At 45.5% G+C, this 23,333-nt stretch overlaps 1 protein-coding gene across 7 annotated transcripts in view; it reads left to right on the top strand.

Moving 5' to 3' along the window:
• Positions 1-13,764: 13,764 nt before the first annotated feature.
• The window catches only part of FBXO21 (F-box protein 21), a 51,085-nt gene continuing 41,516 nt past the window's right edge, over positions 13,765-23,333 (top strand). For 2 of the 7 annotated variants that reach the window (XM_027575535.1, XM_027575536.1), the window contains exons 1-3: positions 13,767-14,061; positions 14,943-15,078; positions 17,946-18,040. In XM_027575535.1, the coding sequence (XP_027431336.1) occupies positions 13,823-14,061; positions 14,943-15,078; positions 17,946-18,040 (470 nt within the window). In that variant the 5' untranslated portion in view covers positions 13,767-13,822. Of the gene's footprint in view, positions 14,062-14,942; positions 15,079-17,945; positions 18,041-23,333 lie in introns of all 7 variants that reach the window. The other 5 variants (XM_027575539.1, XM_027575538.1, XM_027575537.1 and 2 more) reach the window with 4 other exon arrangements.

Here is a 23,333-nt window from a genome sequence, read left to right as displayed (position 1 = left end):
TCTCTCATTTGCCAGAACCCCTGTTATGAAAAGCCTCCCTGTAAGGAGCCTGTCAAGAGGCAGAGTGTGGAGTCCTGGTTTAGGGTTTAGCTCTGATCCAGGGTGGGTAAATGCTGCCCTCTTGTGGTGCTTTTATTTCAGTCCCAGTAGCCAAATCCAGGCGCAAAATTTGGTTTCACAGTAAGTGAGCAGAAAAATAGGATTGATTGGGCATTTGGGGGTTACCTAGATTACAGACTTTTCTGTTCCTCTCCCCCTTGAACTGGCCTGCAGTGGCTCCAACCCCATTTAACAAAAGTGAGTTTGGCCAGGAGGAAGGAGACATCCCCCTCTGCAGAAGCTGACATGGTCATGCCCCCCCATTCATCACTATGAATCCAAAGCCAGCACCTTGTGTTAGGAAAGAAGCAGAGGTAATTTAACTCCCTGAGCAGAGGAGTATTTTCCCGCTTGGTTTCTACGGAGACAGCCAGGTATCCTTCCGTTCAGGGAAATTCTTTAGACCCACCAAAATGGAGCCCGTGGAAGCAGCCCGGAGTCCAAATGCTAACTCTGAGCTTTCCCCCTTCCCGTTTCCGCAGACAGCCCTGGGCTGGTGATTTAACCTTTCCGAGTCTACATATCCACTTATATAGCAAAGGGGGCTAAATGAGATAATGCCCATAAAATAGCCAGTTATACTACCTGGCCCATTGAAGCTTTCAAATTTTACTTTTCCACTTCACCAATACCTGTATGCGGAAGGCACAGTGGAGAGTACAAAGCAAAGAACAGTTTCTGTTTGTAGACAGTGAGAAGCTCGTATGTAGACACACAATTAGAATCGACATAAATGTCTGAGGTTTGAGAAATGGGGGGATTCCACCTGCAGGTCTGGGGAGATAGGATTTCCAGGAAGTAGGAAGAGAGGAAGGAAAGGCACAGACGGGAGCATGTTGCAGTAAATGGGGGCTGGCTTCAGGCACAGCTTTGGAAGGCTTGAAGGTGATGAGCCAGATGCTGGGAAGGTGAGCAGGGACCAGCTCTTTGGGACAGGTGAGTGCATGTCAAGGAATTTAGATTATTTGGCAGGCAGTAGGGTATCCCTAGGAACGTTTTTCACGTGGGAAAAATAAGGTCATTGGAGTCGTGCTTGGAAAAGAACGTTCTGGCTGTAACACAGAGTATGGACAGCTGGTCTGTTGAACCAGCGGTAGAATGTTGCAGTAACCAAGGCTGGAATGAGGGAAGAGGTAGGTGTAATGATAAAGCCACTCCAGGGGTTGAATCAGTAGGACCTGGAGACCTATCTGTGGGGTAGAAGGAGAACAGATGAGAAAGTTAAGAGTCTTACGTTTAGGCTGAGAAAGGAGTCTCATGAGAAAAAAATAGCCTCGAGGGAAAGATGAGTTTGCAGTTGCTGACATGATAGCCAGCTTCTCCCCCAGCCAGCAGGGTGCATCCTTCCAAGGTCCGGCCAGGCCTAGATGCACTGAAAGAAAACCGACCCCAGGCCAATTAGACATTGGCCTTAGAACATAGGATTTTCTTGCCAAGCACATTCTCAGCAGCCACCTGCTTTGGACTTCCAAAAGGAGGTCAGGTTTTGCCCTAAGTACAAAGCAAGTGAGATTTTTCTGACCCAGATCGCAGGCAAACCAACAATCCCTCTGCCAGGATGCGCAAGCCAGATGTCTGGGCCCGTTCACCCTTCAAGCTCTGGCCATTCATGCCATCGGGAAAACTATGGGGTTAAGATTTTGTGTGAAGCCAACCGTTAACTTGTATATTTGCATCTCCACTGCCCTGACCTCCGGCATGTCACCATGCCCACCTTACCCCCAAAACCTTCTGTCTGAATTGGCAAGTTAATCTGAGACTGCCTGCAGGTGACAAGGAGAAAAAAATATTCATCTAGGCATCCTATATGACTTGTCCATACTCCTTGACGTTTCCCAACCCTTGTCAAGTTTCCTGCATCTAAATGTCCTGTTTGGCACAGGAATTAAAAGCCAGGGCCTGGGATGGAGGAAGACGGATCTGAGAGTCACTGCCACGCCCCCCCCCCCCCGAACTCAACACAGATGGTCGCCATGAACCTGAATCTGACCTTTTGGGGCTGACACCAGCCTGGTCTCTCCTCTTTCTATCATATGCACCTTGTCCTCGATCCACCACCGGTCCCGACCTGGTGGCAAAAGCTGCCTCTCGCCAAACACTGATGAGTCTCAGACCTGCATGAGGACCTAGGTAAACTCTCACCCCTGGAACATGGGTCTTGAGTCTATTCTCTATTACTACTGGTCAGAGCCACGTGCAGTCGTGCAAGGGAGGAGGTCTGGGGTAAATACGCCTTAGTTTGTTTATGATTTTGTTTTGTCCTGGAAGACCTGAACAGTTCTGAACAAGCAAGGTGTGTCGGTCTGGTCAAGGACAGAGACCGTTCTTAACGAGGTGGCCCTGGCAGGCAGGAGCAAACCTCCCTTAAGCTGTAGCTTTCCATGGGCTTCTAGAAAATGACTCCAGGACATCCAAGTGCCCGGACTTGACTCTGGTCCAGGGTCAGCCAACTCAGCACTACTGGCATTTGGAGCTGGAGAATTCTCCATGGTGGAGGCTGTCCCGGACATCGTAGGCAGGATGTTGAGCGGCATCCCTCGCCTCTGCCCACCAGAAGCAGTAGCTGTCCCTCCCCGCCCCACCCCCACCATATGTGACACTGGACATTGCCAGATGTCCCCTGAGGGCAAAAGAGTCTCTCCTGGCTGCCCCAGGCCCTTCAATCATGGACCTTCTGGAGTCAGCAGAGCAGTACCCAGCCAATGGCTTTGTTTCCATTATCTGAGACTCAAAGGATTTGGGGCGGGGGATGATGATAAAGTGGTTTCACAAATTCCCTCCCAAGACGGAAAGGATGACAGTTCCATTTTGATAAGATGCTGTGCCCTTGGCATCACTCTGATTACTACCCACTGAGGCCCGATGCCGTGCACCCTGACTCCGCCCTCTCTTCCTTGTGTTGTGCTGTCTTGTGATCGCAGGACCCACTCCAGGCTCAGCAGTGGTTTCCTGGAAGGCAGAGAGAGAGAGAGAGAGAGAGAGAAAATGCAGTTGGCCGTCCCCTCCTTGCTGTACCAGTGGGTTTCCATTCGGGGCTGAGGAGCTGGGGAGGCGGGCAGAGTGGGTGTCACATGTCACCACACATACACACACACACTGTCAGAAACTCGGATGTCCCCCTACCTCTGAGTTCTCGATGCTGCTAATGTCCGCCCAGTGTCCCGTGCGCTCCAGCACCTTCCTCCAAGGACCGACGCCCGCCCCACGCTCCTCGCGAGGTTGTCCAAGCTGTGTTCACCGCATGCTCTCCTTCTGCATTGTCCTCATCTTCTAACTTGATGGAATTCAACAAAAGTCTACTTATGCCTGTTTGCATTATGGTTAAATATTAAAAAGTGGAGTTGACTTCCTGGGCTGTGGTCTCTTGTTTGATTTGCTTGGAATTTCTCCCACCTCTGCCCGCTGTTGCCAGCCAGGTGCCCCCAGGAAGCCCACCCTGAGACAGGGAGCAGAGATTGATCGGGGAGGGGTCTTGGGAAGGGGAGAAGGGGGAGGGGGAGCGTCCACCTGATGGGAGGGAAAGCCTGAGCCGCCATATTGTTGCAACAGAAATTTCGGCCAACGCCGAGGGGAATTCTGAAGGTGACCTTCCAGAGTTGTCCACGATTTGGGGCCAGAAGGCCAGGTTTCATACCCCTCCATCAGTCAGTCCTGGACCAGCCCGCTCTCTGCAGTAGAAGCCACCCCCAAAGGGCCGATTGCTGAGGGTGCTCCCACCAGCTGGGGAACGGTTCTTGAGTCCTGGCGCAGATCCAGGTGGAGCATCTCTGCTTCCTCTCCACCCCGCCCGCAACACCTTTGTTCCCATTCATGGCTGCATCCGTTGAGTGGGCCCCAAAGAAACTGTACCACCTTCACCCCCAGCCCTGCTTCCCTGTATACACAACCCTGAGGACCCTAAAACCTAATTCCTAGCTGGCCTCAGACCCAGTTCCAAAAGGAAGGGGCCTCAAAAGCACTAGAAGGACAGATGAAGAGGAGCTGACCCCCAAATGCCCTGACAGGGTGGTGAGTACAAAAGGATAAACTAGAGGGTGGGAGCCCCCAAGGCTTTGTCATGCCCTTCTGGACATGGCCATTTGGATGCTGTGACCACTTTGACATTCACGCCTATTTCTTGGCCAAAAAGCACAAACCGCCAGATAGCCTTTTAAATTACAAAATAATTTACCCAACCTCAGACATTCCCCACCTTCCGTTCCTGCCTCCTCCACCCCATCCCTGAGCCTCAGGCCCAAGTTCAAATCTGAGATGCGGGTCAGAGATGGGGTAGGACCAGAGAACCCTGTCAGTGTCCAGCTCTACTCTGCCCCACAGAAATTAACTAAAATAACGGCTAAGAGTGATTAAATGCCAGTCTTCATGGGAATACTTGGACATGTATAATTACTCTCTCTGATCTAAAACTTGGGAAACTGCGGCACAAGGCGATCAGGCAGTCTGTGCAAGGTGAACATAATTAGTACATGTTAGAGGTAGAATTCGAACTCGGACCGTTCAGCTCGAGAATCTGCATTCTTCACCACCTCCCAGTGCTACTGCTAAGAGCCCCAGACTGTTGAAGTTCAAGTCCCGGCTCCGCCACTTTGTAGCTGTGCGACCTTGGATGAGTTAACCTCTCTGTATCTTTCTTCACTGTCAGGTCCGCTGAGATTGTTTCAACTTCATTGCATTGCAATAGGATTAAATGAACTAATATATTCGACACACATAGAACAGGATAGGATAAGATAGAATAGAATAGAACAATCCTATGTATGAGTAAATAAACTAACATCCAGCTTCGAATGTTCTCAGCTTTTTTCTCCTACTGAAGCTCAAACAGCTCCCTCTCGATGTAATTTGCCATTTGCTGTTCAGCCCTGGGATCCTTAAGCCCCCTCAGACCACCTGTCATCACAGAAGACACTAATTTTTAAAAAGCCAATTGCTGGGCTTCTCCCTCTACCTGCCCATTAGTGCTTGCTGGGGATAAGGTCTGACTTCGGCATTTTTAACCAGCACCTCCCCCACCCCCTACCCCCCAACCTGCACCGGAGTTTTGACAGGCCCAGCCTCCAGAGGTGGCTGGCAACAATTTAACATTTATATGCATCCTGACCAGGCTGGCTGCTGTTGCCTGGCAACCAAGTGGGGGGGGGGCGGGAAATCCCAGTTTACACCAAAACAGAACCTTCCCAACCACAGATCCAAAGGAGAAGGGGTGGGGAAACAAGTGGGGGAAGGGGAAGAATGGATTCTCTAGCGACTGCAAGTCAGTATAGAATATGGGCCTCACAGTCAGTTAAATAGTAAAAATGCACTTTTTTCCCCCTTCATTTTACCCTTGGCAAAATTGCAGAGAGAACAAAACCAGGGGGAAATTTTACAATTGGTGGATCAATACAGAGCTTGGAACCCACATCACTAAAAGGAAATCACTTTAGCAATGGCCTCTTGAGGAAAATAAGATTAAGTTAATCAAATAGCAGACAATTAGGCCTGAGTAATTAGTAAAGTGATTTAAAAAAAAAAAATCTTTTTTGTACTGCTTGACTTGGGGATGGGAGGGAAAGGAGGGGACTGGTCTCCTGGTCTCTCTGCCTCTCAGTGTTTTCCTCCGCTTGGACTCGGAGCTGATATTGGAAGACTCGCTCTCCTAGCTTTTCCTTATGGTTTCCAAAAATTTGAGATCTTCAAGAGTTATGAGCCTTTCTCTCCTCTGCTCCCATTTCTGGTCTCACAGGGAAGCGGTGGGGAAAAGACACGAAGCACAGGAAAGCCTGTGAGACCCACCATAAATTCAAGGTATAGTATCTGTGGCCTCGATTAAACGGTATGCAGTAATTGAATCAGTTTGGGTTTGAAGGCTTTGAAAGGAATCGCTAATGGAAATGCAGTTATTAGCAGAAAAGCTGCAGGCAAATCTGTGGGGAGAGAGACACCTGTTCCTTTTTCCTCCAAGCTGGTGGCTTCGCCTTCCTTGAAAAACACACACTGCCCCCAGACTGCCCTCTTGAAACATCTCTTTTAACCGTCATGCATTTTCTACAAGGCATTGGGTGCCACCAGGGAGCAGGGGAGGAGGGGTAACCGCTCCGGCCAGCATTCTTCGCGTGCTCTGGCCAGAGGCAGGCAGGCTTCTCAGTCTCCGTGTCCTCCACCGATCCACGCAAAGCTTCATCTGTGGTTCTAAAGGCAGCTTTTACTTTCCTTCTGCCTAGCGCTTATTTCTGCAACTCCCCGTACCTGGAAAGCCCACCCTGCTCTTTCACCAATGCCAATCCCACTTCTCTGGCTGAGGGTTGGACGCAAAATCGCCTTTTCAGTTGTCTGTACCAATCACTTGGCATACTGGAGGTAGGTATTGCTTTGCAATTGAGCACGTGCATGTTTTATCTGCCTCTATATATCTGTTACCTCTTGCCACTGAACTCTTGAGTACCAACCAACGACATCGTCTCCCTGGCACACTGCATTACTATAGCAGAGGTTGGGGTCATGTGGCTGTGAGCAGCAGTTCTGCTGACCCTTTATTTTAGCTTCGTAAAACCCATCAGAGACTTCTGATACCCAGAGCAGGGAGATCATAAATTTGCTTTGTTTCAAGCCAGTAGTTGTGGTAATTTGTTACAACAGCAATGGAAAACTGATACAAAATGAGCATTTAATATGCATTAGTTTCTGATTCCCCCCTGCTCTAGGGGAGAATAGTTTCCTTGCCTCTTCCAGCTTCTAAAAGCTGCCCACATTCTTTGACTTATGACCAGCATCACCCCCACCTCTGCCTTCTTTGTCAACCTCCGCTCTCTGCCTCTGACCCTCCCGTCCCCCTCTTCTAAGGACCTCTGTGATTACATTGGGCTCACCCAGGTTGTCTAGGAAAATTTCCCCATCTCAAGATTCCTAGCCTAATTAAAACTGCAAAGTCCCTTTTGCCATGTAAGGTAACTGTGGTACTGTGATTTATAATAAAAAATATATATTTGGTCTTCACCCCCATTTCTGGCACAAAGTTCCTAAAATCCTTGCAATTTCCTAAGTGATAAGAGGGATAAATTCTCGTTGTTCCTTTCACCACACCTGAGTTTATGTGAATGAATTGACTTATGAAAAGCACCTGAGGATGGGGACTGGTTGCCAGGGGAACCGACCACATGATCAAAGGGTTGGAAATTTCCCTCCCTTTCCTTCCCACCCTTCCTGACCTGCAGGGAGGTGGAATCAATCACCAGTGGCCAATGAGTCAATCAATCATGCCCTTGTAATGGAAGCCTCTAAAAAAACCCAAAAGGACCGGATTCAGAAGCATCCAGGTTGGTGAACACGTGGAGATTTGGGGAGGGTGGCATGCTCAAAAAGCACTGGAAGCTCCGAGACCTCTTCCCCAAACCTTGCCTTATGCATCTCATCCATCTGGCTGGTCCTGAGTTACATCCTTTTGTAATAAGCCGGTGATCAAGGAAGTAAAATGTTTCTGAGTTCTGTGAGTCATTCTAGCAAATTAATCAAACTGGTGAAGAGGTCGGGGGAACTTCTGGTTTATAGCCAATCAGAACCACAGGCAACAACCTCCGCTTCTAAGTATCAGCTAAAGTGGGGGAGAGGGGGACAGTCTTATCAGTCTGAGCCCTGAACCCGTGGGGTCTCCAAGTAGACAATGTCAGAATTGGGTTGAATCGTAGGACACCCAACTAGTGTTGGAGGATTGCTTGGTGGTGTTGGAAGAAAACACACACCTCATAGTACAATCAGAGGCGCCAGGGATGTGAGAATATGAACGTGTTTGGGGGCCATTAGTCAGCCTGCCATTGTCTAGGCTCTGGCCCTAAAGATTCACGTCCACCCCCCACCCCGTGCAATTTACAACCAGCTCAAGTGACTTGCACTTACAGGATTAATCCCTTATTCACTAGAAATATAATGAGGACCTACTATGTGTTGGGCCCTTTTGTAGACAGTGGAGGTCAACCAAGAGGTCTCACATTCTGTTGGAAGGAGAGAGACGGTAATTTTTTTGAAGGAGTATGTCATAATGATAAAGGGTGATAAGTAATTTTGGAGAAAAACAGCAGAGTGACGGAGAGTTTACAGAAGGTGGTTGGGGAAGGTCTCATCAGCCCCATGACTGAGGCGGCCTAAGGGAGCAAGCCAAGCATGCTTGGGGGGATTCGGGGGGGCTCTTTGGTCTGAAGAAGTGTCTGTAGGATAGGGTGACACCCTCTCACATACCCTAGCCGTACATTCAATAAATATCTGAGCAAAATCGGACAGAGGCCCTGCTGTCATGAAGGTCATCATTTTATAAGAAGAGATGTGTTTCCCGTGGAGCTAATGAAGCTTAACTCCGGGGCCCCCTCACTTGGAAAGACCCTTTCAAGGCCCCTTCTTTTCTCATGCTACACAAGTGTGCCCCTGTTCATTTTTTTCATCTTGATGCCTTCCTTTTCTAAAATAGGGCCTCCAAACAGTATAAGCTCCAGGCCCCACGGAAGCTGGATCTGCCCGTGCCGGTGAGTGAACCCAACAGTTCACACAATAGTTCGCACAACAGTACAATGTGTGTACTATGACAATTTGGGAGTGTGTAATGAATGGAACGGGACCCCTTGAGGGCACACTTCCCCCAGTGTGTGTTTCTGCAGACAGGGTGCTTGAGTTGGACATCTAAACGTGAGTTAGGAACCAGGAAGCCGGCCCTCCAGGAAAAAAAAAGAACGGAATTAGCAAAGGCCCTCAGGTGGGACAGAGTCTGGGGAGATGGATCAGAAGAGAAAGAGTTTGTACACTTCTTTTGAAGCCATTGAAGATGTTGAAGGCTGTGGGAATGGTCTCTCTAGTTAGGTCATAGAGATCTCTTGGGAGAGGAATATTGAAACCCTCTAGCCAAAGATAACGGGACCTACACCACATGCGATAATCCACAAAGATGGGTTTATTCACTTGCTGGAGCAGGGAGGGGGCCCCCCGGGGGGATCTGGGGGGGCCAGGTAGGAGGGGCCAGAAGGGATTAGTCTGGGATTTGGACTTGTGTTAGGTAATTTTAAGCAGGAGCTAGGGCTGTGGGGATTGGCTCTCTGTTCAATACAGTTGGCAGTTTGGGAAGAGGGTCCTACAGGGTAAATTGTTCAGAAATTTCCCTGTTGCCCAAGCAGAAAGAGATTCATTCCCTTTTTCCCTTCTTAGAGCATTTCCTTGAGAAACTATGTGCATGTAAATCTTTCCTCTGTCTTTTTGATATGTATGTAAATCTTTTGCTGTTTTTTTTTAATATGGTAAACTGCATGTAACAGAAAATTTACCATCTAGCTATTTTTAAGTATACAATCCGATGGTATGTATACAGGACAATGGTGGGGGCGCCTGGGGGGCTCAGTCAGTTGAGCCTCCGACTCTTGGTTTCAGCTCAGGTCATGACCTCGGAGTCGTGAGCTTGAGCCTCGCATTGGGCTCCATGCTCAGAGGGGAGTCTGCTCCAGATTCTCTGCCCCTCCCCCACCCCGCATACACACACTCTCTCTCTCTCTCTCTCTCTCTCTCTCTCTCTCTCAAATAAATAAATAAATAAATCTTAAAAAAATATATAAAGGACGATGGTGTATAACTGTCACCAGTATCTATTTCCAGAACATCCGGAACATTTTCTATCACCCGAAACAGAAACTCTATTACCATTAAGCAATAACTCCCCATTGCCTCCTCCCTCCCAGGCCCTCCCATTAATCTACTTTCTAACTCTATGAATTTGCCTATTCTCGATGTTTCACGGAAGTGGGATCATACAATATTTGTCCCTTTGTGGCTGGCTTCTTTGACTTAGCATCATGTTTTCTTTTTGTTTTTTAAGATTTTATTTATTTATTTGAGAGAGAGAGTGAGAGAGAAAGAGAGCATGAGCAGGGGGAGGGGCGGAGGGAGAAGAGAAGCCTCTTTGAAATGTAAATATCAAGGAAGATAGTGTCCCTAACTCCCTGGGACCGTGGGGGTTTAGCCTAAGCAACTTGTTCCAAGCTGTAACCTCCTGCTTATCGTAAAGATGAGAAGTTTTATTACTTCCTTGAGACAAAGGCAATTACCCAGCACAATGTGTACCCTGATTACCAAGTGAGTTTAGGATGAACTAGGAAAGATGCGTCAGGTCTTTCTACCTGAGGACAAGTTAGCCTTAATCTTGAGAGCATGTTTGGGACGCAGTACTTGGCTATACATGAAAAGCGTGGGATTTCTCTCCGTTTTGTTTTTTTTTTTTTTTAAGATTTTATTTATTTATTCATGAGAGAGAGAGAGAGAGAGAGAGAGAGAGGCAGAGGGAGAAGCAGGCTCCCAAGGAGCAGGGAGCCTGATGCGGGACTCGATCCCAGGACCCTGGGATCATGACCTGAGCCGAAGGCAGACGCTTAACCATCTGAGCCACCCAGGCGCCCTCTCTCCATTTTGTAATCTTATTAGCAGATGACCTGCGCTGTGCCTCAAGTCCAGTTTGCTTATTCACTATTAAAACTACTCTTTTCTAGAATTGTGGAGAGGCTTTTCTGGACTGGCAGGAGATTTTCATTTTTTTCTCCTGACAGGATCTTGGTCATCTTTGATCAGAAATGGGAAAAAGGAGGGGCACCTGGGTGGCTCAGTTGGTTAAGCGACTGCCTTCGGCTCAGGTCATGATCCTGGAGTCCCAGGATCGAGTCCCACATTGGGCTCCCTGCTCAGCAGGGAGTCTGCTTCTCCCTCTGACCCTCTTCCCTCTCGTGCTCTCTATCTCTCATTCTCTCTCTCTCAAATAAATATCTATCTCTCATTCTCTCTCTGTCAAATAAATAAATAAATAATCTTAAAAAAAAAAAAAGAAATGGGAAAAAGGAGGGGCACGTGGGTGGCTCAGTTGGTTAAGCATCCTGCTCTTGATCTCAGCTCAGGTCTTAATCTCAGGGTGGTGGGACTGAGCCCTGCATTGGGCTCTGTGCTGGCTGGGGAGCATACTTTAAAAAAAAGGGGGGGTGGGGGGAGAAGGAGGGCCTGGGTGGCATTGATAAGAAAACAATAGTTGTTTCATGAGAACAGCTTGCCAATCACCTGTGCGGCTGTGGGGTCTGCCTTCTACCTAATGGCCTGAAAACTTTGGTTACCAAAGTCTGAGTGTCACTGGGGCTGATTTTCACATTCTCTGGCCCAGGGTGAAAGCCAGGGGAACATTTAGGGGCCATGCTGGGACATGGACTGGGACCATGGCTAAGGAAACAGAGAGAAAGAGACAGATTGATAACTATTAGAAGTGACCTTTTAGAGAAGAAAATTGTTTCCTTATCTCCCCCCGCCCCCAAAAAAGTTTTCTCAGAGAAACTGAAGCAGAGAGAACATAACCTCTGTTTGGGCATTCGAGTATGGAGAGTGCTTCCCAGCACACTTAAGAGAAGATCCCAACCCTCTTTCCAGGCCCTGTAGGATCTGACGGAGTTAAGTACATGCTGTGTTTGAGAGCATGGAATCTGGAGCCACCACCTCATCCCAATTCAGAGCTGCCCAGCTAAGACCTTCCCCACATCCTGGTCCACAAAATCAAAAGCAAAAAAACAAGGTTGTTTTACACCCACTACGTATTGGGTTTGTTATGCGGCAATAGTAACTGACATATATGCATTGTTTCATTTAATAGGAAGATCTGTTGTTATCCCCATTTTATAGAGGAATTAACCTCTATTGGTCATTCATATGGAGATGGTGAGGGAGAAAGAGGTGCCAAGGATGGCCACGACTTCTAGTTTTACAGAAACGGATGGATGGGTGGCCTTTCCTAAGGCAGGAACCACTGGAAGAGGGCAAGGTGAAGTTGCTGGAGGATGTGTGTTTTCTCCTGGACACACTGAGTTTTAGGGACCCAAAGGGAATGTCAGGTGAGCAGTTAGCTAAGCGAGTCTAGATCTCAGAGGAGCGAACTGGGCTGCAGAGAGAGTTCTGGACATCAACCCAGAGATCAAGAAGAGTCCCATGCTCTCCTAACTAAGCCCACCAGGTGCTCCTAAAATTAAACATTTTAAGATGAACTATTCAGTGGCATTTAGTACATTCACAATGTTGTGCAACTACCACCTCCATCTAGTTCCAAAACATTGCCATCTCTCCAAAATACAACCTGTACTCATGAAGCAGTATCTCCCCATTCCCCCATGACACACTTTTATCCAGCACTTTCCCTGTGTCGGGCTCTGTTCTATGCGCTTTATCTCCATGTACTCACTGAATTCTCCTGACAATCCCAGGAGGCCAGCATTCTTCTTATTATCCCCATTTTACAGATGAGAAACTGTCCCTCAGAAAGTCTGACCTGCTCTAGCTAAACAGCTGGTTGGACAATGCAAATAACAGGCAATTATTGAGGATCTGCTACGTATGGGGCCTGAGCCAAGTCACGGGGCACCCACCAGTGAATCAAATACAGTCCTGATGCTGAAGTTGCTTCTGATCTAGCAGGAAAGATGAAGGTTGGACAGTTATAAATTAATTCAGTAAGTAAAGACAAGACTGAAAAATGCTGGGAAGGAATCATATGCGGGGCAGTGGGGCTGAGGTGAGGAAACGGGAGGTCATCTGGAGAGGTTAAACTAAGGCCTGGAGGAAGAGGCGGAGGAGCTAGAAGGAGGACATTCTAGCACAAAATATATTCCAGGCAGTGGGACCAGCATACCTGTGAAGGCCAGAAGTGGAAGGAAAGAGACCAGGCTGGCTGGGATGTGACTAGTGAAGGAAAGAATGGCTTCAGATAGATAAGGAGAGGTAAACAGGGGACTATCCCTTTGCAAGAATGTTAGGGATTTTGGATTCATTTCTAAGGGCAGTAGGGAGCAATGGATGGCTTAACACCATCCATTGAGAGTTAACTTTACAACTTCAATACTTTCAGGGCATTCTGATTTCCAAATTGAGGTGGGGGCCTTATTGAGCCTCCATGTACTGACAGTAGATTTTTCTATACCTATGTGTCCCCCCAACTGGACTTTGAGCTCTTGTGAGGCAAGGACACCGTCTTACTCACATCTGTATCTCCAGGGCACACAGCACAGGGCCCCGGGTTAAAAATAATAACATTTATTTATTTGATATTTATTAATAATAAAATTATTATTATTATTATTATTATTATTGGTGTAGGCACTGAATTACCCGGATGGTAATTCCTGCTTTAAGGGTTCAAAGCCAGGCTCTACCACTTTTTGTGTCTGTGACTTTGAACCAGTGACTCCCACCTTTATGAGCCTTGCTTTCCGTATTCCTAGAATGGGTATAATTACAGCACCCATCATAGAGGGCTCTAATAGAGGAGAAAGAAATGTAAAATGTAAAAATAGCACCAACTCAAGAATATTTAGAGCAGTCAAGCAGAAGTCAAGTCTCTCTTCAGTACACGGAATTGTGAGCAAGTCCGTTTAGCTAGATCCTCAGTTTCCGCATCTGTAACTCGGGGAGATAAGAGGTGATAGGGTTATTCGGAAGGACCGCTGAGCTCACGCACAGGAAGCGCTCCGGACACACAAGAAAGTTGGAGGCTGCTACGACCGCGGGTTCCCAGCTCCCGGACCCACCGCGCAGTTGCCAAGACCCGGCTTCCTTCGACCCGTCGCAGCCCGGGCCGAGAGGGTGTGGCCAAGAACGCGGGCGGGGCGATCCGTGCGCCCGCCCCTCAAGGCGAGTGGGCGGGGCGAAGCGGGGCGCCCTGGCGCGCGCGCGCGGCGGGCCCAGGTACGCGGACAAGATGGCGGCGGCAGCGGTCGACAGCGCGATGGAGGTGGTCCCGGCGCTGGCGGAGGAGGCCGCGCCCGAAGCGGCGGGCCTCAGCTGCCTCGTCAACCTGCCCGGCGAGGTGCTGGAGTACATCCTGTGCAGCGGCTCGCTGACGGCCGCCGACATCGGCCGCGTCTCCAGCACCTGCCGGCGACTGCGCGAGCTGTGCCAGAGTAGCGGGAAGGTGTGGAAGGAGCAGTTCCGGGTGAGGTGAGCCCGCCGCCCGCGCCCCCGCCCCGCGCCCCCCGGGCCCGGGCTCGGGCTTGGCCGGCCCGCGCCGCCGCCTCCCTGCCCGCGCGCGGACCCTCTCCCCGGAGGCCACCCCCGGACCCCTGCCCGCGGACCGACAGACAAAGGCCTCCGGGCCGCCGGCTCTCCGGGCCCCTGGGGTCCACGCCGCGCGGACCCGCCGCTGCCCAAATTGCGCATCGGGAAGCTCCCGGCAGCCAGGGGCCCGCCATAGAGGGTGACGACGGTAGGATCGCTGCTGATCCATCCTGCGCGCTTCTTTGTGCCCGACTCCGAGCTAAAATGTTTACATGGATCCGGCGATGCAGTGATCCTAACAGCCCTTGGAGGAAGCGGACGCAGCATTCCCCGGTTGCGGGCGGAGAGCACAGATTTCGGTGTGGGACCCCGGATCAATCTGGCCGTGGCACACTTGCCGTATGACCTTGGGGGGGGGTGGCGACTTCCCTTTCTTTTGAGCCCCATTCATCGAGTTTACACGGTGATAATCAGACCTACCTTCTGCTGTGGTTATTAAATGAGATGATGTGTAAGGAGCATTTATTTACACAGGGCCCGGCCCTTGTGAGGCGCGCGATCAATGTTAGCAGCCCTTGTCGTCGCTATTACTGTTGCTGCAACTGTCCCCATTTTATAGATGGGGAGTGGAGACGGAGCATTCCTACTGCCACGCCAAGGTCACGCCGCAGGCTGCGTGCCGGGTGGAGATTTGAACTAGGGTCACCGCCAGGGCCCCGGTGCCACTAAACCATACTGCTTTCCCTGTTTTTCAAGGCTGTCTTTGATTCGTGTGTCTGCCTTTGAGTCTCCGTTAAGCTGAGAGGGTGTTTCTCTCCTTGTAGGTGGCCTTCCCTTATGAAACACTACAGCCCCACCGACTACGTCAATTGGTTGGAGGAGTATAAAGTTCGGCAAAAAGCTGGGTTAGAAGCCCGGAAGATTGTAGCCTCATTCTCAAAGAGGTTCTTTTCGGAGCACGTAAGGATCCGTTGATGTAGCTCCCCGCTTTTGCCTGCTAGTGGTGTATGTGTCTGGGTCTGTAGGCATTAGCTCATCCAGCTTTCTGATACTTCTTTTTCAGTTCTCTCACAGTCCCTGACTCACTTAGATGGCCGCAAGAGTCATTGTGTCCTTTTCCTCCCAGCCAACAACACGAAGCCATTTGTCCCTGCCAGCTTTACTTTTCTAAAGCCAGAGAGAGAATGGGGGTGGAGAGGGAGGGAGGGACCCGCAGCACAATGTAGAGGGAATCCAGATCAGCATCATTTCTCCTGGAGGAGGTTAAACATATTTTTCACAGCCCCCGCTGGAGTTAGGGGATTATCGGTGATCAAACACTACAGATTTCGTTTGCCCAGTTGTTTTCCCAGAAGGGTTGACAAAATTAATACGGTTTTTCTTCTCTGGCTTTGCAAGTTCTAACTAACCACTAGTGAATAGCATTGTTTCTTAAGGTAATTGGAAGGATTGGAAGCTATCTGTAAATCAGACGTATCACTCCGTCAGTTAAATTATCTTGCATTCATTATCCCTGAAAAGTGTTGTTTGTTTTTTTTTTTTTAAATATTGCTGAAATGCATGGGTTTTTGTAGTTGTTTTCTTTTCCCACAAAGCGTCTCAGAAGTTTCTATATTAGGTCATGATTCTTAAGTTTTTGTAATTCCGGGAAGTAGTTCACACTAATATTTTAAATTTCTTTCTTTCTTTCTTTCTTTTTTTAAGATTTTATGTATTTGACAGAGAGAGAGAGCCAGAGAGCACAAGGGAGTGAATGGCAGAGGGAGAGGGAGAAGGAGGCTCCCTACTGAGCAGGGAGCCCGAAGCGATGCAGGGCTCAATCCCAGGAGCCTAGGATCATGACCTGAGCCGAAGGCAGATGTTTAACCAACTAAGCCACCTAGGCACCCCTTAAATTTACTTCTGATTGAGGGCCTAGAAATGAGCCAGTCTGATTTATTTATTTATTGGCTTTGGGATTTTTTGTTTGTTTTAAGTAAACTGTACACCCAGTGTGGAGCCTGAACTCAGGACCCTGTGAGATCAAGAGTCGCATGCTCTACTGAGTGAGCCAGCCAGGTGCCTCTGGTTTATTTTACTTCCTGGTTTACTGAAGATTAATTTCTCTTTTCTTACTTTCTTCCTTTCTTTTTTAAGATTTTTTTTTTTAAGATTTTATTTATTTATTTGACAGAGACACAGCGAGAGAGGGAACACAAATGGGGAGTGGGAGAGGGAGAAGCAGGCTTCCCTTGGAGCAGGGAGCCCGATGAGGGGCTCAATCCCAGGACCCTGGGATCGTGACCTGAGCCGAAGGCAGACGCTTAACAACTGAGTCACCCAGAGGCCCCAAGATTTTATTTTAAAGTAATTTCTACACTCAATGTGGGGCTTGAGCTTACAACCCTAAGATCAAGAGTTGTATGCTCTCCTGACTGGGCTAGTGAGGCACCCTGATTAATTCCTATTTTCTAATTTTAATTAATATTACTAAATGGAGTTCATACATGTGAATTGTTTTCAAGACTTTTCAAGTTTTGAAAGGGAAAATTTGAACTTTGGACAAATTTGAACTTATTCCCCTATGGGGAATAAAACCAGATATCCCCCATGTAATTCAGTTCTTCCTTCCAGTCTGTCTGTCATTCTTTCTTTCTTTTTCCTTCTTTCTTTCTCTCTCTCTCTCTCTCCCTCTCTTTATTTTTTTCCTTTCAGATTTTATTTATTTGAGAGAGAAAGAGAGAGCAGGAGCCAGAGTGAGAGCAAGCAGGCGGTTGGCAGGAGCAGGGATGACACAAAGCTAATTCAGGACTAAGCGCAGAGCCGGACGTGGGTCTTGATCTCAGGACCCTGAGATCATGACCTGAGCCGAAATCAAGAGTGGGACGCTTAACTGACTGAGGCGCCCCTAGTGTAATTCATTTCTATAAATAAATTTTCGTTGATATTAAGATGGACAGAATTTATGTTCTATTCTGGATAAGCCATGCCCTGGCCAAAAGCCTTCATATCAGATTTTAAAACTGGTACAAATGTGATTGCACACACATATATTTGGGCGCTAGATGTATTTGATGCACTTGGTCATGGGCTACTAATTTGCATCCTCTGTTTCTAGTCCAGCTGGTTTTGTGTGCATTTTTAACAGCCTGTGTGTTTGTCTAATAATGATGAATTGCTGTATTTTTTCCTTAGCTCCCTCTTTCTGTGTACCACTGCCTAATTAGAAATATGTCAAGGACTTTGAATATAGCAGGAATAGACTTAAGATTGATCTGTGGGTGGATGATTACTTTGGCTCAGGACCCTTATATTCTTGTGTTCTCTGCATGCACACAGGTTGACATGAAATTTCCTGGCTACTTTCAAAACAAAATGGGAGAAGTAGTAGAATTTTAAAGCTTATTGGTACCCCCACCTCAATTTACAGAGGAGAAAATAGGCCCAGTGGGTTAAGTGAGTTGCCCAAAGTACTAGGCTTCTCTCTGGTCCTGTGCTCCTACTTGAGTACAACATAAATTGCATGAAATCACTGTTGTAAATTATGATATTTTGTATTTCTAATCCTTGTTTCAGAGCTATTTTTCTTCACATTAGAACTCTGAGTAATTTCAGAAATTCCAGACTATGAAAATATAATTAATTTACAACTGGGGCAGTAAGATCTGAACAAATTATTGTTACTCCACATGTTACTTGCCACCCATGGTGGGTGGTGCAGGATAGTGTAGGACAGCTGTTACCACTTCCATGCACATGAGCATCTTTGTTTGCAACTCAGATTTGTGTGTGAGAGTGACAGATTATTGCCTGTTATTGAGGCCTGTTTGTATATGTCTTCTTCATAGGTCCCTTGTAATGGTTTTAGTGACATTGAGAATCTTGAGGGACCAGAGATATTTTTTGAGGATGAATTGGTGTGTATCCTAAATATGGAAGGAAGGTAAGTTACACGTTTTAGCAAGGATTGTTTTTTGTTCATTCTAATAATGCCCAGAATTAACTGCTGTAATTTGTATGTGGCTGAACCCTGGGATATGTTTTCCAAATATTTCATGTCTTGCCATCGTTATATTCTTGAAAAATTCTGTGTAAGTAATGTAAATACACAGAGACAATTGATATTTAAAGAAACCTTGCAAAAATCCTTTTGGAAGGAAAAAAGAATTAGTATTTATTCCTAGTATGGGTCAAATACTGTGCTTGGCACTTATATCTATTATGTCACTTAGTAATATAAACTACCCTTCCTTTATGACCTCTCCACCTACCATCACCAAATTTGTCTGTTATGGATTGAATTTTTTTCTTGATTTCTTAGGCATGTTTTAATTTAATGGAGGATTTTCTTAATGATTTCTGAGTTTTGTTAAGAAATGATCTTACTTTGGCCTTGAACATTATTGGTATCTGATTGAACCTTTCCTTTATCTCTCCTGATCAAGAAGAATCCATCGTCTCTTGTTTGTTGTTTAAAATTTTTTATGCCTCATATTTTCTGCTGTGAAGGTTAATTTCCAGTTTACCTAAAAGATGACTTGGCTTCCAGTTTAACATACCAATGAAAAAGATTTTCTGCCCTAAAAGTTCTGGAAACTATTAGTGATAGAAGATAAGGCTAGCTTAGCATCTTCCTTAGAGCTTATTGTGCGATAGCTCACAAACAAGGCATAGGATATTTTCTTGTTTTTAAAGGGGTTTAGGAGAGAGAACTATCTATCAGGAACAACTGTAGGGGAGAGGTAAATGTGCCACTATTCTAGGCCTTGGATGAGTTCAGATGCAGAGGTCATTTTTCCGTTTGTATTTTGGTTTATCTATAAATGAATTGAAGTATGATCTAATAGTATTGTACAGCCTTAAAAATAAAAGCTGACCTGTCTTTTTTACATATATGTGAGTATACTTTCAAATATGTAAACATAATGTCATATATACTAAGTTTATTGGTTGTTGTAGTTTTGATTTGATGTTGAGTGCAGACTTTATTTTTTCTTGCTTATGCTGTTTCTCCATTCCTCCCCACTCTCTCCATTTGCATTGGCTTTCCCTGCCCCACCCCTGTAATTAATGATGACAGCTTAGCCTATGTTCTAACATTCTGATACACATCAATATATGTGGGGATGGAGGGAGATCATTTATTTCACAGAATTGTGATCATAAAATAGGTGCTTTTCTGTATCTTTTTTTTCTCATTTAGCATTACCTTGTGGGAATCTAATCAACTGATAAAAAGTCAAATTCATTTTATTAATGGCTGTATACTGTTTTACAGTACATACTGTAATTTATTTAACTATCCCACTGTTGATGAGCAGCCACTTTCTTCTCCATCTTATGTTATTGTGGAGGGTGATGTTTTTTGTGGTCTTATTTCTAAGTAATAGGTTCCTGGGAATGAGCGTCCGAGGTCAGACTATAGAATGTTACCGAAAAACATAAAAGATAGCATGTCCTTGACTGGGGAGACTTACTATTACAAAAATGTCAGTTCTTCTAAAATTAACACATAACCCTAGTGCTATTCCAATTAGGATGCAAAAAGAGTTTGGGGACAGGAGTTTTTTTGCTTTAATTGGATAGTATTGTCATAAAATATGTCAAGAAGAATAAATTCACTAGATGAGCCAAAAAAACCCCACAATTTTTAAATAATCACTTTGTAAAGCTTGCATCACTGGGTAATAGGACATAGATGAAGCTGGCTGTAACTGAAACAGTGTTTAAATTGAGAGTTGAGAGCTACATGAGTGACAGAATAATTCAGAATTGTGTCCCAGCATAAAAGATAATATATTTAAAGTCAGAGGGGAAAAGGTGGCATACTTAATGGTTGTTATTGGAAATAGCTGAATATTCATCTGGAAGAAAGTAAAACTGACATCATACACAAAAATTAAGTTCCAAAAGATTAAATAACCTAAATTTTAAAATTATCACAATGAAAATCCGTCAGTAAAATAGCAGACTTTGTGTCTAATCTAGGGAGACCTACTTAACTAAGATTAATGAGACCAGAGCAATACAAGAATATAGACAGAGTTTTGCAATAAAAAATAAACTTCCTTTTGACCAAAGAAACTATAAAGAACATCAGTAGAATTCTTAAAATGTCTAAGAAGAAATTGAAAAAGACGCAGAAGAGGAGGACATTCACAGAAGAGCAGATCCAGAGGGCTGAGAATCCTGTAGATCTTTAAATTCACTCTGCAAAGAAATGTTAAATAACAACGAATTTTTTTTTTTTTTACTTAGATTGGCAAACATGACTAAATATGCACAGCCAGTTACAAAAAAAGCATAGTTATAGTCTTTTTAAAAATGAGTGTCACAGATAATGTCACCTCTTGGCCTGACACACATTTGAACAACCCTAAGACAGGGTTGTTTTTAAATGAGAGGGAATACTTACATTTGTAAATATTTTGGGATGCTGGAGTTCTTGAGGGACCCTGTTTGTATTCATTCCTGGCAAATGCTTATTGTGCAAATATGGAAAGCATAGGAAGGAAGGATAGTTTTCCATAAATGCTGAAGCACCAATCTCTGGATATTTGAAAACAGTTTGCATTTATGGTGTTCTGTGTGATCTTTAAAAAGAGTACATCTACAATAAAGATTTGAAACAACATATTAAAAGTGGCATACGCTGTACCTGAGAAAATGACCCAGAGTGACCATCACTGAGACATATTTCAGTAAACCTACTGGATTTTAAAGACAGAAAAGTCTTTTGGGCATCCAACCAAAAAAGATGAAGGCACTGATACGGTTAAGAGAATCAGAATATCATCAGACTTTTCAACAGTTGCTCTATGTCAGAGGGAAAAAGAGTAATATATTTAAGATGCTCAAGGATCAGAAATGTCAGCCAAGGATTTTTATATCCAGCCAAACTGACTTCCAAGTATAAAGGCTGCAGACAAACTTACCAACTTGTGAGGACTCGGGGACTTTTGAGCCCTTCGTGAGAAATGTGCTAGAAAATGAGCTTCAAACAACCAAAACAACCAGAGAGACACTGACAGAAGGACTAATGGTGAGCATTAAATACATATTTACTTGTAGAATTAAATCCAAGTGACAGTTAATAGGGTAAAAAGTATGTAATGGCCATAAACCTTTTCAACATAGATCTAGTACAGTTGTTTAAAGAAATGAGCAGAGAGTAGGGGAGAATGGAAACAAATATTTAGCTGTTTTCAGTACTTATCAAGGTGATGAAAATACTGGTCTTGTTATTCTGAGGCTGGGCATTTGTGTGTTTCTAAGATGTGGAATAAAGCAAACGAGTATCTAGGTGATATTCTAATTCATCTCTGGTATTCTAGAGAAGTGGGGTATTCTCGGAAGAAGAAAAGTTAGAGATACAAAATAGAAGATGGTAAAAACTGTTTAGTTCTGCATTTGATTTAGAAGTATCAGTGTGAATTCCTGAGATATATTTAAAAATATGTAGGGGTGTGTGTGTGGATACACACATAGATACACTAGACCTACTATTTCTGTCCATTGAAAAGGTCTAGAAACAATAACCAATCTAGTAGAAATGATGATCCCTAGTACCCAGATAGTGGTCTTGATATACCCTTTCCCATCAAAAGAAGCCACGATTGTGGGGAAAGGGCTGATTCTAGGTCTGATACAGGAATTGTAAAAAGATAAGTCTGGAAGCATCTTGGAAATCTGGAACCAGATATCAGAAGTATCAATATTTCATGTTGTAAGTGTTCAGGAGCCAACATGGAGAGGCTTTCATTGGCCAGAGATGTGATTTGAGCAGCAGTATGGATAATCACTGGGATGGGTTGAAACACACCAACTGTGTATAGCTCTGTTAGCTCATCATAATACTCAGGAACGACTAATTGTTCACCTTTGGAGGATAATAAGAATTCAAATTATTATTATTTTGAAAAACAAAAGGAAAGACACAAGCATTTATCCTGCCTTTCCTATTTATTGTGCCATTGGGGGAATTAAGTAGTGGATGAGGGGAAATTATTCCTTATAGAAATGCTCCAGCTAATAAATGAAGAAAGGATGGTGGAATTAGAATATTACCCCTTGCAACCTCTAATGAATTAATGGACCTGGGCATTGAGGAGCAGTGGCTGCTAACATCACCGAAAGGGAAAGCCAAGGCATGATTGCCTCCTGATGGAAGGACTTCCTTACCACCTGTGAAGTAGTCTTGCCAAATAAATGGAATCTGAATCTGATCAAGGGTCTACATCCAATTTACAGGAAATTCAGAAGACAGAAGAACATGTGAAACCATACCTTGTGGATGCAGTCAACAAATTCCAGACTGTGGGAAACTGCAGGTCACACAACCAGGTTTCTTCAACAAATAAAGTGCAAGGGAAAGGAAAGATGGAGGGGGAGCCTGTGCATTAAGAGACTTGAATGACCTCAAAATGGGCTAGACTAGAGTGTTCCGGGATGTACATTTGGTGAGGCAGTGATGAGCATGAAGGTGTGGGTTGTGATGGCTGTAGATGGGAGAGAGGGCCCTGGAGGGCTCTGGGGTGTCTGTGAAGTCGTTTCTCAGCCTGATTGGTAGGTACGAGGATGTTTGTCTTATAATCGTGTATTAAGCTTAATTCATGAAGCTGCTTATTTGTTTCGTGCAGTTTTCTAGGTTGACATACTTTACAACTCAAAGGTTAAAAGACTGGTAGAACCTAGTTCTGCCGATTTTCATTTACTAACTGAAGAGCAAGAGTCCTTTTTTTTTTTCTTTTTAAGATTTCATTTATTTTTTTGAGAACGAGCCAGAGAGAAAGCACAAGCAGGGTGGGGGAGACAGAGACAGAGGGAGAGGGAGAAGCAGGCTCCCCACTGAGCAGGGAGCCCAATGTGGGTCTCAGTCCCAGGACCTGGAGATCATGACCCAAGCTGAAGGCAGTCGCTTCACGGACTGAGCCACCCAGGCGCCCCAGAGAGTTCTTTATTTCTGAAGCCACACAGATAAACTAATCCGTGTCCCTCCTATTTCCCGTGATCCCTGTGTACATTTGGATATCTGGTAAAGCATTTCATTCGCTTAGCAAATATTTATTGAGCATCTACTGTGTACCAGAAACTATCCCAGGCACTGAGAATACACTAGTTAGCAACACAGAAATGCTTACATTCTAGTAGGGGAGATAGTCACTAACCAAGTAAGATGATTTATTACATTAGAAGATGCGAATTGCTGTAAACAAATACTAATCAGGGAGGGGTAT

Source organism: Zalophus californianus, chromosome 14 (assembly GCF_009762305.2).
Source record: "Zalophus californianus isolate mZalCal1 chromosome 14, mZalCal1.pri.v2, whole genome shotgun sequence".
In the NCBI taxonomy this organism is placed as follows: domain Eukaryota; kingdom Metazoa; phylum Chordata; class Mammalia; order Carnivora; family Otariidae; genus Zalophus; species Zalophus californianus.
This window is presented reverse-complemented; position numbering and strand designations above follow the sequence as displayed.